This window comes from Anser brachyrhynchus (genome assembly GCF_964034855.1).
Source record: "Anser brachyrhynchus genome assembly, chromosome: 2".
Taxonomy (NCBI): Eukaryota; Metazoa; Chordata; class Aves; order Anseriformes; family Anatidae; genus Anser; species Anser brachyrhynchus.
This window is the reverse complement of record NC_137695.1, coordinates 5,771,552-5,789,990: the sequence shown is the minus strand read 5'-3', so window position 1 is coordinate 5,789,990 and position 18,439 is coordinate 5,771,552. Positions and strand designations below refer to the sequence as shown.

The 18,439-nt window shown below is 48.4% G+C and overlaps 1 protein-coding gene across 1 annotated transcript in view; it reads right to left on the bottom strand.

Annotated features, from left to right (window-relative positions):
- OXSR1 (oxidative stress responsive kinase 1) overlaps positions 1-18,439 on the bottom strand; it is an 87,939-nt gene that overhangs the window by 39,306 nt on the left and 30,194 nt on the right. The window contains exon 4 of the mRNA XM_080582613.1: positions 10,054-10,195. Within this exon, the coding sequence (XP_080438739.1) occupies positions 10,054-10,195 (142 nt within the window). The remainder of the gene's footprint in view (positions 1-10,053; positions 10,196-18,439) is intronic.

Sequence of the window (18,439 nt, the reverse complement as noted above, 5' to 3'; positions counted from 1 at the left end):
GGCTGAACTCTGTAGCGCATAATTTGGCACGAAGGAGGAGCGGCTGGTCCTGCCAAGTTTCATTTGAAAAAAAAAAGAAGGTGCAAGACAGAAGAATTACTATTTTGTGTTAACGGTAATGAGCAACTCGGTATTTATTATGAATGCAACCGACGGCTGCAGTCAACGTTATTCCGAGTAATTTGCAAAACGCTTCCAGGACAGGCTCTCTACTTTGTTAAATACAAAGCAATTTGTGGCGTTATACACCAGACGAGCACCGTTCTCTCTCCACGATCAAACATCTTACTCGTTTCTATGCTGTTACCTATGTTACCTCTTCCCCTTGCCTTACAAGCCAGGATACAAACAGTTACAGAAGGCGCGTTATCACTCGAGACAGCGCTGCAAAATGGCAACGAGGCTTGGCACGGCCGAGGGCACAGCAGTATTTTTATGCTCCCAAAAGCCAGCGCGTTCAGCACCGTGCAGGAGACATTTGAGACAAGAGTGTTAGAAGCGGTGGAAGTCAGAGCGCTCCCATTCTGGGTCAGAAAAGCCACGCACACTAATATTTCCCTGCCCCAGAGGTGAGCCTGCAGTACTAAACTTCCAGGTGAGATGCAATTACTGACCCACGCAGTGCAGTACCGAGCTCCGCAGGGGTGGATTCGGGAAGATATCCCAAAGCCAGAGGGCTTCCAGCAGCACAGAGCGGGCAGAGCAGTGTCCTGCTCCCCCCTGCACCCACCTGCACCAGCGGGGAGGCTGAGAGCTCGAGTCGTTCCTGCTCATCTGGGCTCTGGGACATGCAACGGCAGCCAGGCTGCTAGGGACTACAGCAGGGACCAGCCCGGCGTTGCTCGGGATCGGGAAAGCACCGACGCTGCTCCCGCTCGCTTCTCTGAACTGCTGCTGGGCCAGGGGGAAAGATCAGTGCTTCAAGGCAGGAGCTAAATGCTGGCCACATAGGGAAACCCACAATTTACTTGGAGTCTCATACACTTTAGAAATATTTTTAAAGCCTCAAATTTGCAATGGTAGGAAGAGTTTTCCCCTCCAGTGCTGCAGAAGTGGACTGCTGCTTGAAATCCAAGGTTTGGGGTCCAAGGAACCGTGACTCAGAAGCCTGATTCACTTGAGGTTAAGTCACTACTTCGGCTCAGACAATGGAGAGCACAGCAAAGCAAGCTGCTGGAGATGTTACTGAAATTTGTGCTGTCATCTCAGCGAGCTGAATAGCTCCAAGGACTTGCGAGATGCTGAGGCAGTAAAGAAAACGTTGAGCTAAGTCAGCACAAGGCTGACAAAGGCAGACAGCGTGGGGTGAAGAGTGCCACATCACTTACTGCCTCGCCGTGTCAAACACTCGCCGTTATCACAGCGTCTGCAACTCTCCTTTATCTCAAAGAATTATGTCCAGCTTACGCCTCTTGCTCCTGTGCCAACTTTGATGGTTTTCCTTCTCTTCCCACGTGTTTACAAGCCTAAAGAGAGGTGTGGTGCAGTGACAGATCCTGTCTGCCTCGGTCTTTGCCTCCCACTGCCGTGCCTGAAGCCCAGCATCAGCATTCAAACTCAACCACTCCTCAGTGCAGGGGCAGAAAACTAACCTTAAAAAGTGTTTCTGGACAGATCGGCTCCTTCAGACAGATAAAGGAATGGTGCAAGCACTACACCTAGCCCTGCCACCAAGTACTGAGATGATCTAATCACACAAACCTTCACAGCCCCGCTTCTTCCTCCCATGCAAGAGGAGGATGTTTCACAAGCTTGCCCCGGTGCACATCGCTGTTTAGCGGCATCACACAAGCGCGTGCACGCACCCGTCGGCTTCTGGCAAGGATGGCCCAGCAGCAAGGGCTGCCGACAGGGCTCAGCCCCTCAGCAGTCACTACAAGAGAAGTTCCAGCTATAACTTCGTACTTCACTTCTTAAGGTTTCCTTTATTCAGTCAAAACTTCAGTTTTTTTCCCCGTGTCCCCCCCCAAAGGAAAGGACCCCCCCACCCAGCAGGCTTTAAAACCAAGTCCTCCTGTCACCGAACGGCTGCTGAAATTGTACAGGGGATTTCTTCCACAAATTCATCTACTCAGCCCTTCCATTTCCTGAGCCGACTTCCTCTGGAAGGACGGCAGCGGGGATGAGGCACAAAGCTCCTTTAACAGCTGCTGCATGAAAATCAAGCTGGGGAGTCACAAGATCTGCCTCCCTCCCCTGGAGGCCCGGATATTTCTGGGAGGCCCTGCTTTAGGCACTGGTAGCGGAGGAAAACACTCAAGTGATAGCCTGGTCTTATTTGAGCGTTTCATGGCACGTCACTGAACGTGTGAGTAGGTGGGGACGCTTTGTGTGGCAATGCCAGGGGTGCACAACACCGTGCTGTGGTAATGCTCTAAAAAGTGGTCCTAAAGTGCACAGAAATGTTCGGGATTTCCCCCAAACTACCAGGCAGATTGCCCCAGTTTGTGACGGAGCAGGGAGGCGAAGAAAGAAGAAAGCCAGTGATCGATGTGTCTCCCTGCTTTCTCCCTGTCATGACAGAGATCATAGGATCACAGAATAACCCAAGTTGGAAGGGACCCACAAGGATCATCGAGTCCAACTCCTGGCACCACACGGGTCTACCCAAAAATTCAGACCATGTGACTAAGTGCACAGTCCCAGTGTTTCTTAACCTCCGACAGGCTTGGTGCTGTGACTACCTCCCTGGGGAGCCTGTCCCAGTGTGTGACAACCCTCTCAGTGAAGAACCTCTTCCTGATCTCCATCCCAAACCTCCCCTGTCACAGCTTGACCCCATTCCCTCGGGTCGTATCGCTGGTCACTAAAGAGAGTATATCGGTGCCTGTCCCTCCACTCCCCCTCGTGAGGAAGCTGCAGGCCGCCATGAGGCCTCCCCCCTCAGCCTCCTCTTCTCCAGGCTGAACAGGTCCAGTGACCTCAGCCCGCTCCTCACACGTCTTCCCCTCTAGGCCCTTCACCATCTTTGCAGCCCTTCTCAGGACACTCTCCAACAGTTTCAGGTCCTTTTCGTACTGAGGTGCCCACAACTGCACACAGTCCTCAAGGTGAGGCCGCACCAGCGCAGAGCTGAGCGGGAAGATCAAAGTTCCCTCCAAGAAACACCCATCACCTCAGATCGAATCAGGCTGAAGATTTTAACATAAGGCAGCTTAAAAAAGGTCTCGGTTTGCACAGGGCAACAAGCAGCCCCGCCATGGAGAAGCAGGGTGTGTATCTACACACACACGAAGCCCAGCGCCATCCGGCTCTACGAGGCCACCACCCCGAGCTCCTGCTTGGCAGCATCGGTACATGATGGAGAAGGGAGAAATTCGAGACGCCCAGGGCTGACAGGAGACTTGCCACTTTGACTTTCTGCTTCAAAACCCAGAATAAGACGATTTTAGGTCAGGCCGACATTCTGAGAGGAAAGATCTCCTTATTTCATCCCGCTTATTGCATAAAGTGGAGAAGGCGGTTAAAATTGGGTGAGTTTCCATTGTAAAGTCACCTTTTAATAGGATCAGTCCTCTTGGCACTCCCAGTCTATCTCAGCGATGCTTTCCTCACTTCCACAAAATGATGGATTTCTCTCCAGCAGTTCCCTGTTCGTTGTCCTAAATGTGTGGTTTGTCTTGAATGCGTTTGAAAGCATTAAGCTTTATTTTTTGAAGTCTTATAAGGACTCTGCAAGATGGGACGTGATTTGATTCAGTGAATGTTTAAAGTTAAAATTTTATGAGGCTGCACCAGAAATTGGAGCGTGCTTAATGTTACCACACAAACTCGGTAAATTAAGTATTTCTTATGCTTTAGCATAAGACATGAATGAGAACACTGTAGTAGCCTGAATAAATGCTTAAGGCTTCTCCCCGTATGCAGCTTTTGGGATCTCTGAAGGCCAGGGAAGCTGCTGCATTACACAGGGGACAATGTTCAAAGCCAACTTTTTGAAGCGTGCTACTCACTTGACACATGATGAACATCAGTGATTTAAACAACTTCTCTACTGCTGGAGAGACGCTGCAGGAGCCCGTACCGGGTCACCTACTCCCAATAACCCACACCTGATAAAAGCAGAGACAGGAGACGTTGCAAACAGGGTGGCTGTGAGTAAACGGGAATGGCATTGGGGTTCTGCAAGGCAAAAGGTAAGCGAGTGTGACATTTTCACCTGATATAACTAACGCTGCAGACAGGAATGAAGATTACCACCCCTGAACCACGTCCAACCCAAACACTCCCGACAGCTCAGGAACCGCTGGAAACCACACTAGTTTAGTGTGCAGCTCGGGCAGGGATCACTGACCCAAACCTACAAGTGCTGCTGGACCTTTCAGAGCTCGCCCCGCTCTGTCTCCTGCTCCTTACCTTCCCGAAACCAGAGAACAACTCAAGCTGGAAGAGACTCACAAGGAGCATCGAGTCCAGCTCCTGAACTCTCTGCACATAACTTCTTATCTTCATGGAACAAAGGGGACAGAAAACCTAAACTCTGTTTAACACAGCTCCTAACAGTTGTACTGAAAAGTTTGTGTGTTGGTGGTTTTTTTTAGACTAAATCAAAATGATTTTGACAGGGCATGCAGAGACAAAGCCCAGAGGCAGTACCTGGGTCTGGGGTGGGTGACACGGGGACATCGCAGCAGAACGGGGTCATGCAGCAAGTGCCCATCTTTTGGTGTCCCCGTGGAAGCAGGCACGGGCACCCTCAAACCATGCAGGGCTGGGGCGCTGCCGCCAGCCTGGAGCCACAGCAGGGCCCTGCAGCCTCCCCTGCTTTCATCAGGAAATCCACGTTTACCCCAGGAACTCTGATCGCCGGTTTTTAGGCTTCAGGGCTGAGATAGTTTTCCTTGAAGCAGATAGAGGCAGTCTCCACGGGAGCTATTGTTTCTGGCCGTCTGCAGATTTGGGATTTACATCTGGTTCTCATTTTCTCGTTGCAACCACAGGGATTTTTTTCTTTATATTTTTTTTTAGACAATGAATTTCTGGATGATGCAGTGGAAGAAACAGCCACCAGGAGAGCACACGGGTTTGCCAAACCACCACAATACGCCCCAGTACGACTGTGGTGCACACAGCAGGGAGATTCAGTGGTCTTTGTGCTCTCAGCACTGCCCAGCAAGGTGTTTATTTGGGGGAGAAAAACACTGAGTACAATCCAGAGCAGCATTTCTTCTGCTTTCCCACCGAGGTGCCCAAAGGCACAAGAATAACATTTCCATTGCTCTGGCTACTCAACAGTTTATAAATTAAAGCTGCAAAACTTTTATTAACAACCACCTCTAAAAGTTACTTCTGTCCATCCTTTATTTTCAGGGAGAAGAGACCAAAGCACACTCCCCTGAATATAAAATTATTGCAAAATACCGGTCTGGAGTCCGAACCTTCATTCCCCTCCCTTTCCCCAGCACTTCTCTGCCTCGGGGGACACAATATTATTCCCATACCTCCGAGGTGCCAAGTTTCTGTAGGAGAAGACAGCCTCTGTGAATTGTATCAGGGCAATCCCCTTCCCACGGCTGAACAAGAGCTGGTTTCCAAATTACTGGTGTCCTGCCTTAAAAAAAAATCAGCTTGGCAATTAGAGGCGAAATGCTCCACATCCCGTTATCCCCCAGCCTTTCCTTTCCAAATTTCACTGCCGAAACGCACTCCCTAACATAAGATTACAGCCCGGGTTGGAGGGGGGCTGTGAAGTTTTCTTACGGCTTCGCTACAGAAACAAAGAGCTGCAGTACTTGAGTCGTCAAAATAATCCGAGGCACACTGAAATCCAGTTCTACCGCAGGATCTGCCAGCACAACGACCGGCGCATTAATCAGCTACGTGAAAATGGAGCTTGAATCCTGCAGGACGGTTGAGGTCTGCCAAAAAATATCCATCAGCTCCTTCGTCTTACATTAAACTCTCTCTCCTGGAGGAGCGTTCCTGCAAAACCCCATACACACACAGCCTGGCAGTGCAGATGGGTGGATGCTGACACACCAACGCTTTTTTTTTTCAGGAACTCTCCCAATACAGGTAGGAGAAACAAACAACGAGATCTTGATCCCGTGCCAAAGCAGTCCTAAGCCGATACATCTGCCATAACGACGCGTCAAGAATATTATTTCCAGGGTCTCTTCAAAGCTACATCCCAACAGCTGCCACAGCACCCTGCTGTCCCCGTGCTCACAAAACTGATTTAAAAGAATAAATAAATAAAAATAAAAAGCAGTTCCACACCGGAGCACAAACTGGTCTAACTTAGCATATCAAACAGGCTGTTGCACCTCTCTCCCCCCCCCCCAGAAGTATAGCAGAGAAAAAATTAATAGCTGGATCACCGCCTTGCCAGTATTTTGAGTGCATGCAACCCTAAAGGACTTCCTCAGCTTTTTTGTTTTTACAGAAAAACAAGCATAACGTCCATTATGCTGCAAGAGGAGAACCTGACAATATACAACCATTCCAGCAATATATCATTGCACGTGGACTGAACTATTCAGTTACACAATGGCTAATCATGGGCAGAAGATAAGCTCAGAGATAAAAATAGGGAGAAAGACACGGAGGCCTTGCAGCAGTTAATCGGCGTGATATGTCTGTCAGCTGGCCATAAAGAGCAGCACTTGGAAAAGCTTTGAACTTCCATCCGACAAGCCCCTTGAACCAATAAAACCCCCCGGGGTTGCTTTTGCTTTTTTATTTTCAAGTCATTCATTAAACCGCTGGGTACCTGCTGACCCCAAATACGCGGAGGAACCCGAGCCCGAGCGGGGAGAGGCTCGACGTGCCCTGCGTGTCACCTGCTGCAGGCACCCCGGCGAGATCTGCCTGGCACAGTGTCACAGGTCCCGGGGGACTTCACAAAACGTGCCCAAGCAGGGTCTGTCCTGCAGGACGGCTTCACACGAAGCTTTCAGAGTGGTTAACCCGTTAACAGGGTCACTGGGGTTTCAAACTGTCCTTGGGATCGCCGGGCGACACAAAATCACAATGGGGCTGTAGCAGCTGGCACAGGGACGGAGCTGCCAGCCCAGAGATAGGGGAGGCAGTGCTGATCTGAGGGGGTTATGGGGATCATTTGTACTTGTTACCTGGTTCATGAAAATAAAACCTATTCCGCTTTCTCCTCTGTCTTTTCCGTAAGGCCTCCTGCTGTTCCTTTCACCCCTTGCACGATGAAAGCAAAAAAATATCGCTTTGGAGACGCGCGCTGAACGGCAGCTATTCAGGGCTCAGCCTCACTCCGGCTGTTAATTAGGAAAGTAAACAAAAAATTATAATTTAAGCTTTCACTACATATTTGGCTTTCTGATCTCCTCTAGAAAATACCGTCCAACTGCCCTCCCGTCCAAGGCAGGAGATTTACACTTCCACACGAAGCCAGCTCCCCAGACCCTAATTGGAAGTGGCATTAAGTTCAAGACGAGCTTAGGCCGGGTAAGATTCAGCAGCAGCAGTTTCATTAAGCCAGTTTTCCACGTGTTCACTTAATTTACCCGTTTAACATGATACAGAATTCAAAAGTATTGAGATCTCCACCATCAGATACATGTTTTCTGGCCTGACAGACGATTTAGAGCAGCAACAAGCTGTCCCCGCTTCAGGTCAACACTTGGGTCCAGACATTAAATATCCCAACACTAAATATCCCAGCCGAACTCTGTGCTTCGCTGGATTGCTGCTCGCTTTGGGTTTGTTGAGCCCTGCTTAAAGGAAGCCTTTCGGTTCTGCCCCTTCCCAGCTGACCTCGTTTCGGCCCGAGGTGTGCTGCAAACACCCGGTCCTGCAGCTCAGCCATCCCCTGGTGCAGTTTCCTTGAGAGACAGAAACTCTGAGCTGCCCCAGGGGACCAAAGTTCAGTTATTTTAAACACTTCCCCCCAAGAGCATCTCTGGCAAGACCACGAGGCGTCCACCTGCGTTCCCCATCAGGCAGGACCAGTATTATGACCCCTCGAGTTAAGCGAAATGGGAAAAACATACAGAGATCCATGTGCGGTGCAGATGGGACCTCTCCTCGTGCAGCTTTAAATTGTGTTTATCCCGGTGCTGCATACACATCTGGATAAAATGCAAGCCAGCACGATTAACTCCATTAAGGAAACGTGTTTCCTCCCTCAAAGGCACGTGAGCTTGCCTTGTGCCAACGACCAGCAACCCATCCTTCGCATCACAGGCAGGAAGCCCCCACACAACTTCCCTTCCATGCCTTGAGCATTAGCACTTCTCCGGGTTTCTCTGCATAAAGAAGTTCCCCAGATCACTGCGCTCCCTCACGAAGCGGTAATCTGAACGCTTTTTCTGATAAAACACCCTACAAGTACCTGTACGGGCCGCCCTCAATAAATATGTCAAAGTAGGTGATGCACAACAGCAGCCTTAAGCTGCACCAGGGACATGGCTCCCACAGCTGCGGTGATTTCTGTCCTAAATAAGAGCAAAATGCTTTGAAAAGCGGGACAAGAGCAGTCACAGCAAGCTGGATTCAGTCCGCTGCAGAATGATTCAGTATGAATCACATTTTCTTCGGAGCAAGCAGTTTGAACTTCGTGAGCATCTCGGTTTTGGTGAGTGCAGGAAGGAAAACAACCACGAATATGCTTCATACAATCCTCACCACAATCACTAGTTCCGCTGTTCCACTACAGCAAGGCACGCGGAGAAACACCTCTCCTCCAACACAGAGATCACCATGCGACATCTTCACAAAAAATTAAGGTTTAACACGTTCCTGCTGCTTTAACATACATATATTTCAGTTTCGTGAGACAAGATGAGCCAAGCAAATCAAGTGGAAATCACACATGAACAGGGTTTTGCCAATCACTCGTGCAAGGGTAAGAAATGACCACGTGCTCAGCAAGCAAGTTGGTCTATTATGTTTGCTTCCTAGGCTGCCCGAAGTCATTTTCCTGAAAACACAGCTAAAACAGCTGCGAAGTCAAACCTGCCTTCAGTGGAGACAACCAGCCTTCTTAAATCAGAGCTTTAATGGAGACTGGAAGCTGAAATCTGAGATTTCTTTCAGGGAGAAGAATGATCCCAAAATTGTTTCCAACCTTCTGGTTCTTTTTAAGCCCAAACAATCTACAAAGACCAGTCGGTTTGACCAAAACTATGAAATAAATGCTGCTTGGCTTTTCTAATTAAAATTTTGGCGAAAAAAAAAGTCACCTCTTCTTGTGCAGCTCTCGCAAGAGGACTGAAACTTATTCCAGCACAGCAGCAGCAGTGCTTATCATGGCATTGTACCAGAAGATGACCAAGCTCAGAGAATTCCCAGGGAAGAAGAGGCTGTTGTTCCCAGCAGCAGCCTGGGGCTGGGATGATGTATGTTACCCACAAGCTGTATGTTCTATTTTCAGTGCATACTTAGGATTGCTTTTTTTTTTATTATTTTTTAACGGCAGAACGTACTGACTTAGTATCCTCTCTTTCTAAAGCACGCCACACCTTGAAACACCAGGGGACAGGAAAACATGCTTTAAAAATACCTCCCAAATGACAGAGCAGTACAGAAACCCACGTTGCAGCAATCCATCAAATCCCAGGCCATTAGTTAACGGGCTTTTACCTACAGAATAAGTTTTTCACTTCTGTTTCCACCTCCTCGAAATGAAATTACCCAGATTTAAATTTTGTCATGTTGACAAAACAGGCTAGCCTGCAGCTAGCCTTAAAAAAGAACCAGGCTTGAAGGGCTCCTTATTGAATTGCCCAACATTTCTTACGCAGTACTCTTAGTGATTTGTAGCACTGCAAGAAGCAAAAGCAGCTGAAGTTTTACCAGCTCCAACAACTACTCATTGTAGCTGGATCTTGACCCGTGAAAAGAGTTCTTCTATACAAGAACTTTAGATATCTTGAAGTTCACCCAAACTTACCCTGGTCATGGCTTTCCTAAAGAAGCAGCTACTGTGCAGAAATTCAAGTCCTGAGTTTCAGCAAAGCTCCCATCTTTATTTTCCACTTTCCATACCCTAACAGCAGGTTGGGTAGTGAGAGTGCACGTGCTCAGCTGCTCTGTTTCAGTGACACTCGTTTCAGAACAAAGATGAGAAATGTAAAATACCTGTGGATTTGCCCGTTTTTATGCAGGTAGTCCAGCCCCTCCAGCACCTCCTTGAGGATTGTGGCTATACAGGGTTCATCCAGGACACCGGTCTTGTGTTCTCCTTTGGCCACAATGTGCTTTATAATATCCAAAACGGAGCCTAGAGAAAATAGTTAAACACGTTAGCGTGATCTAGAAGAACTGATTTGCAGCTCGGTGTACTTTATAAGCACTTAGTACCCAAGTTCTTGGAATTTATTGGGAGGGGAAGCAACAATGGTGAGGACCAGTCCGTAGCTGCAGCATTTCCTGCAGGAAAGCAGAGGCAGCAACGCAAGCCTTATGCTCATGAGCCTTAAAGAAGAGCAGATCCTCACGGTGGGCTGTAAACACCCTGCGACCACAAGTGCCTGAGAGGTTCTTTGAACAAGCCAAAACGTAAAGTGTACACACACAGACCTCTTGGAAGGGCTTTAAGTAGATACTGATGCTACAGCTGTTTTAGTACTGGAGAAGCAGGAGGGGGAAATGGAAAAAGCAGGGGGCTGCCAGGACTCACAAGCAGAAGGCAACAAGCTTGATAAAATTAGACTCTTTCTGAGCTCTCATAAACTCAATGCAGAGGAACAGCAAGAAAAAATTAGTATGTTAAGGGACGGCACTGCCCTAAGAAAAGAAAGTGGAAATAATTATACAGAGAACAAATGGGACTGAATTCTGACAGTGAGTCACTTCTTCGCTGCAGACAAAACTGGGATAGCTTGGACCCTTCCCTAGAAACATCAGCCTTTAGTTTCTCTCCCAGCCGTGGTGTGAATTACATCACCTTGCATGACAACCCACACTTGATAGAGTAAACCACCTCCCGGAGCTGCGGCCAGGAACAAATGGAATCAATGACCAGGAACAGGTCTCTTGTGCCAGGTCCCATTTTCATGATATATTGGGTACTGGGTTCTTTGAGAAGATCATCTTCAGTCTAGATGCACACGCAGAGCTTGATTTTATTGCTCCTACCGCTCCAGCACAGGATGTCTCGGTTTGTTTGCCAAGCGCGTGCTAGTTAGCACCTTCAGACTTGAGTTTATATGGGTTCATCACTGGGTAGCCAAGTACTGGGATTTTTAAAGATACGGGCACAAAGTAATGTTAGCAGTACCAACAAGTTCTTAAAGAATGAGAAAGGCAGGCATGACTGCAAAGCACAAACGCAGTCTTGATTGTCTTTGAAAGGAAACACAACACTTCTGTATCTGAAGCACAGCAAAATCTGAGAAACTTGGTCACATGAATTTGGTTAATGCGGAGATTACAAGTTCCACCTTGTAAATTCTTGAAGCAAACTGAAAAGTACAATGGGATTTTTTTTTTGTCCTTTTCATCCTTTAAGGTTCAGCTAGGCATTAAACCCTATTGCTCCTAAAATTTATTTTATTAACTATCCTATGAATCGCTAGGCCAGAATAATCATGCAGATAGGTTTTCAGTTAGCAAAATATTTTACTTTTGGATTCTCATATAAGAGCAAAAAGACTACAGGGTTGGAATCTGCACCGCATGGAAAGGCTTACTCTGCAGATAGAACTGCAGAGGAAACAATGACACGGGTGCACGGGGTCCCCAGGTTTGCGGGAAATGATGTGTTTGGGGTTATCCACCAGCTCTCCGCAGCCAGGGGAGCCACCACGTTCCTGCTCTGCCCAGCTGCACACTTTCCGTCTTCTCCAGCCCACCGGAGCTGGTGCTCACATACTACGACATCCAAACCAACTGAAAACTGCACTGAGAAGGGGGAAAAGAAAAATTAAATGCTCTGTTTGGTTGGTAGTGAGCATAATCCTTGAAGAGATGAGCGTCAGAGCCAACAGAACGGAAAAGGAGGGTAAGAAGAAGGGAGAACACAGCTGGGAGCAGGGGAGGATGCTGGTAGCCCTCGCGTGTCAGCAGTGAAGCCGGTCTGATCGCCGGCTGCTCCCCTGAACGGCACCTCCGGCTTCCTCATCCCCCAAAAAACTTCACTTGGCTGATGACTTTTGCAAAAGACATGACCTGAACACACACTAACAAAACAGAAAATAAATAAATAAAATAGAGAAGTCTAGTTGCACAACATCCCCCCAACATTTCATGCAAGAATACCCTTCTTCGCCTTCCTTTACCCTGTCTAAGCACAGAACCACTCCTCTTTAGTTAGTTTTGACTCCGGTCTTAATCAGCCGAAGGCTCAGGTGGGAGCCAGATTTTCTCTCCTGGAGGAGCCTGTAACACCCCCCAAGTCAGGGCACATGCTCCTTCACTGAAATCTCACCTTTTAGGTTCTGCTGGCTAAGAAAAGGACTCTCCTGGACAGTGTGGGGACTCACCTGGGATTCAGCCTCCCACGTATCCCTATTTTAGAAGTACATGCTTGCAAGCCCTGATGCTCTTATTTTGGACACAACTTTTTGTGACACCTACGAAAAAACCACCCAAACCCCTCCTCTTCCACTGTTCAGGTTTCCCCTCTGAAATGTGCCTTTATCTGGGGAACAAACTGCCGCTTGTGTAGAAGTCCAGTGAAAATATGCGGTTCTTCACGTACTCGTTTTGTCCTCTTCCCACCCACAAGGCTGTTAGCAGACTTTGTTCAAAAACATTTCCCTTCTCCTGCGAAGGGCTCGGGGAACATGAGGAGGCAGATCATCTGGTGCTGAAAATCGTGTGGTCAAAAATCCTGCGTTAGCCAACTTAGAGGTTGCACTTAGCCCAGAAAAAGGAGTGGGGGGAGAAAAGGGGGGAAAAAAAAGCCAACAGGGCACGCACACAATGAGACTCCTTTGCAAAGGGCAACAGCTGATTCACACCCGTACTGTGCAGCTGCTTCTAGTCCAATCTGCCATTTTCAGCATGTTTTCCAAAGTGCACTTCTTCCCATTGTGATGTTCAAAAAAGCGCAGGAATTCGCCAGTCTCCGACGGAAAGGGAAACAGCAACGAGGCTGTCAGCGAAATGCTGAGCTCAGGGAACAGCAGAGCAGCCAAGAGCCACCTTCCTGGTGAACAAAGCGTTACAGGGATCATCCCCATTCTGTTTACACGTGTTAAAAAAAACAGTTTTGCTACTGGCATCACGACACGGTGTGGTATTTCTCCCAAGACGCAGATCGGTAGATGGGGAGGTCGGAGCTGCCTCCAGAATCCAAGGCAACCTTGTAAAAGGCAGCGCAGTGGGATACGAAGAACGAAGCCAAGCTTCATTTCCACACACTGCTGCGTGCAGTGTTAGAAATCTTGTGACATTCTGGTTCAGGGAGCTGCTGTGGTGTGAGCGAATACCCCCAAAGAGAAAACCACAACTAAACACGGAGCCACTCAAAGACAAAGTCACGGGAATCTCACTACTGAGGAAAACAGTCGCTACTGTAAGGTTGGCATTGTATTTCAGCATCAGCCTGAAAAATTCAATGTAAAGCCATTCCCAAGCATCTCGGTTAAGCGTGTGATACCCTTGGTGAGGTCTCCTTGTTTGCTTAGGCAAATTTTCTCCCTTTCACCAGCTGCGTTACACTCCAACATGAGACAGTAGCTTGGAGCCCTACCCTCAGCGTAACAGAAAAAAAAAAAAAGGAGTGTTTTGCACAAACTGGCCTGTTCCCAATCCGGCCGTATGTTAGCTGCTCGAAATTAACTGGGAACATTCGGCTGAGCTGGAGCCGAGCTCAGATCTACACAAAGGCACGTGCTTTACAAATCCATCATCCTGTTTCAAAACAGCAGCACGATTCCAGATAGTGCCGGTTTCTGAGCCAGCTTCCGAACCTGCTTCAAAGAGGACCTGAGGAAGGAAAGAGTACACCTGAACTTTGTTGCACCTCTGCTCAAATGCAGTTTCAGTATGGATTTGTGCTCCGTGTGCACAGCGGGGCTGAACAATCTGCAAGACAAACAGCTCCCATAATCGAGTGGCGAGAAGAGAAGGTTAACAGCGGAAATAAGGCACACGCTACAGATATTACAGAACAGTTACAACAACATTTTTAGGAATAAAAATCCACTAGGATGTCTTTAAACCAAAAAAATCTGAGTTTTCCCTTGAACATGTCTCCTATTTTGGATGACAGCGTTGTGAAGTACTGGTGTGTGTTGTGTACTAGCACTACACACAGCACTAGGTATGGTTACAGCAGTTCCCTCCTCATTTTTTTCCCATCAGAAAACGCACGAGAGAAGCTCCGGACTCACAGAAGAGGGGCTAAGCTTAAGCTGGGAGAGAAAAAGAAGTGAAGTTTGGCTGGGGCTGACCGAAAAGCTATTCCGAGCCCCGAAGGGGAAGCACGTCAGGAAAAGACAAAACAAGACTGAGGGCAGAGCCAGAAGTGGAGCCTAAATGTAAACACAAACAAGGCCGCCATTAATAAGGATGTTTAAAGAAGCCTGGCGATGAGCAACTGATCCCAAAGTCCGAGAGCACACAAAGGAAAGGAGCAGACGTTTAGAGATTGATGTGGAAAAAAATGCAGCTATAAACAAGCTCCTGCCTCTCGAGTGCACGCCGAGCAGCACACGGACAGGAAGCCTACAAGATGTTGTGCAACGTGATAAAATGTTTCGCGTTATCGCCCGTTCATCGTTAAAAGTGCTGCCGATCACCAACCCTGTTATGTCTGCTTAGAAAGTACATTCTCCAAGCGCAAACTGTACGGCAATTGGAAGAGAAGTGGTTTTCCGCTCAAATTAACAAGCCCCGGCTCTGAAGGCTGCTAATGACAGGGGAAATCACGAGGGAGCTCGCCGTACGTCGACTTACAGGTTGGGTTTTGTCGCCTTACGGGAACGTCTACGGGTCAGAGACAAGCCTGCAGGGAGGGACTTGTTGTGGAGCCCTTCCTGCTCCGTCAGAGCTGGAGCAGAGGGGTCAGGCGACGCCTGTCCAGCTGCAGGAAGGGAACAAATCCCCCATCACTGGTCTTTCCCCCAGGACCGAAGAGCGGGAAGCCCCGCAGCGTGCCTTGCCCTTTTTGGCACGGCTAGGAAACAGCCGATCAGGTCTGACTCCATCCTCAGAAGGCAGTTTCTAATTTCCGGAAGCAAACGGTTAATTTCCACCCACGGCAGCAGTATCTGAGCAACGAAGACACAAGCAACCTGCGAGCAAACCAGCGTCCTGAATTTCTAAGAGGGCAATGCCCTTGTAGAGTAAGATCGGGCAGGACATTCCCAACGGACTGCCTGAACCCTAGTAAATACACTCCTGTCTTGCACCCCACACACATATCCAGGAAATTTGTCTCCTTCAACACACGCCCTGTACTATGTGCTACTCCAGCGTTCATTTCGGCAGCAAAAAGAGATTTAACAAGTTCCAGAACAACAGTTCACCACCTCCCTTGCTGTGCCAGCGCATCTGCTCACGAAGCCACACTGTAAATGAGATCACTGCCATGACTGGTAATCCAGTTTTCCAGGCAGGGTGGAGAACGAGCAGCCAGAAACTTCTAAATCCAGCTCTGCTGCTGGAGAAAACTCGTGTGTAATCGTGCCCCTGGGGTAAGAAGTTCTAATTGTTCCACTGATTCGCTTTCGACAGCAAGCCACCGCAAACATCGGCGCTGCTTCCTGCTCCAAATCCAGGACGCCTTTCTTCAACCTTACCTACATCAGCAAGCACGGGGAGGAATTCAGGAAGCCGGCTCCTAACTCTAATTCCTTCTTTACAGAAAGGGTTGTTAGGCGTTGGAATGGGCCGCCCAGGGGAGTGGTTGAGTCACCATCCCTGGAGGTCTTTAAGAGACGTTTAGAGGTAGAGCTTAGTGATATGGTTTAGTGGAGGACTTGTTAGTGTTAGGTCAGAGGTTGGACTCGGTGATCTTGGAGGTCTCTTCCAACCTAGAGGATTCTGTGATTCTGTATCTTTTCTCCTTTGACGCTCATCAGCCTTCCCATTTAATGCTTCGGCACGCAGGGCTGGAGCAAAGCAGTGGAGAAAGAGATGAAAACCTGAGCAGAAAGGAAAGCTCGCTCGGAACAAGATCGCAGATAAAAGCGGGAGGATTACATTGCTGGAATTTACATGCCCCCAGAGGCAAAAGAAATGTCTAGCAGAGCCAGTGGCTGTGGGAAGCACATCTGACACGGGAAACTATAACCCCAGCAGCAGGCCAGATGCAGGACAAGTCACACGCAGAAGAAACCTCCTCCTTTACATTTGGCTGGCGGGCAGAACCACAAAACGTAATACTACCATTTCCAACCCAAAGGCCTGCAACTGATGATAATTCAGACATTATTTGCCATTTAAAGGCCTGGCACAAATAGGCTGGAAAGCATCCCTGGGGATCAACGGTGTTTCACCACCTCATTTCGGGAGAATTGAGATCTGCCCCAGAACCGAAGGTGCAGCACGTTCAGCACCCGTATCCGCTGAGCGCTGGGCGTTAGCAGGATTCATTGCTACTTCTTTAAGACCTCTCAGCAGAAGGCAGCGGTTTCGGTGAGCCTGCCTGCCACCGGAGCCAAGAATTAAATCTGCACCTTGTCAGCCTCTGACAAACCGAGGAAGAAAACGCTCAAGAAGGAAGAACAGCCGCCTGCATCCAGCAGCTCGGGGGCCGAAGAGGACAGATGCAGCAAAGGAGCTCTAAAGGAAAGGGAAGAACAAGTTACACAAACCAAAGGTAGACACCTATGCAGATTTCTGAGATTTTCTCATTTTTGAAGTTTCTTCTTAACCCTGGTTAAAGCATATCAGAGGGAGAAAGTTACGGGAACTTCCACTTCTTGCCCCTTTCCCTCTAGAGCACTTGTGTGGATGTATGAGAGGGACGACAGCATTAAGGCAGGAAGCAAGATATTAAAATAAGGGGGTAAAACAGCCTACTGCAGTTAGGCCTGAAACATTTACAGGCGAAAATCTGAAGAAAATAAAGTGAAAAATTTATTTTTTTCATACTCTTCTTATTATAGCTAGGAATGGCAACATATCTATACAAGTTCCATATCCTGTAATCGTATACAGCCCCTCCAGCCTCCTGCCTTATCCCATCCTTAACGGTTTGAAATTTATTTGTAGAGACACTAATTAAAAGCCCTCCAGAGGGACTCAGAATAGTGTAGCTCTCTCCTAACAAAACAAGTCAACAAAAACACGAGGATTTCTAAGAACCTGTGACTTTGATCTGGCCCCTCCTAAGTCCAGCAGCGCGTTAGGATCAGAGATTAACGCGGCAGAAGGAGGACGAGATGTCTTAGGTCTCCACCAGGGAGACAGGACTTGTCATACGCTCCCTGTTGGTCTGGCTGGCTGACCTGCTGGCCAGGCACTTCATCACGCCGTCAAGATGAAAGGCTGGAATAAGAGGTAGATTAGATAATCTTCAACTTTCACAAAAAGGCAAGGTTTAACTATCCCAACACAACAATCTCCTTAGCAGATTTAACAAGGAGCCTTCAGGAAGGCAGAAGATCCAAGAGCCCTGTCTGGAAATGTTTCAGCATTTAAAAAATTTACAGTTTGAAAATATTTTTGGAGGTCTCCTCTGATTTAGACTAGGACAGTAAAAGTTGCTGTGCGATGCAGCAGCCATCACCGACGGCTGTTTCTTTCGAGCAACTGCTTTGTGGAGTTAGCCACAGCCGTGGGTCACCTGTTAGCTGAGAGCTCTTCAAACCAGGGAGAATGTAGAGGACCAAACAGGTCACGGTCAGAAAAAGCACAAGAACAAAAGGACAGCTGCTCCTCTTCCTAATAAAAAGCCCCGGGAGCAGGACTGGGCATCAGATAGCTTTAAAAGGCACGAATGAAATCCGTGACACGGGAATGTCAGCGAGGCAAAGAGCAGGTCAGCAGTTGTCCAGAAATATCCATTGAGGTTTAGTTTGGAGTAACATCGGACCAAAAGGCCAGGGTGCCAAGTTGACATTGCTAAGCTTAGATCCCTGGAAAACAGTTTCGTCACCGGAGGAAAGGGGCTGCGATTTCTGCTGAAGGGAACAAGCAGCAGATAACTTCACAGATCTGTCTTGGGCTCACGTTGCCAGATCTGAAAGAGGGTGTCAGAGTAACGGGGCACGACAGCACCCCTTATCAGTGCCAGCTGCGTATCACAGCCACGTTTCTGCCACCACTCTCCTGCGTCAGCGTCACATCAGCTGCTTCAGGCTGCTTTCGGCAGTAACCTCGAGCAGCCTGACTCGGACCTGAGGCAGATCAGCAGCTCTCGCGTGGTGCTCCCTAACAGCTCACCCGTACTGCACCTCTGCTGCTGACGGCTTTCAGAGATGGGAAACTGCACCTTCCACCAGCACTGAGCTTGCCAACGGAGGCAAATAGCTGAGTTTCAGGGACAACTGCTCTCTGGCTTCGTGGGATACCTCCCCTTAGAGATATTTCTGAAATATTTGCATGTATGGCTAGGTTAAGATTTCAA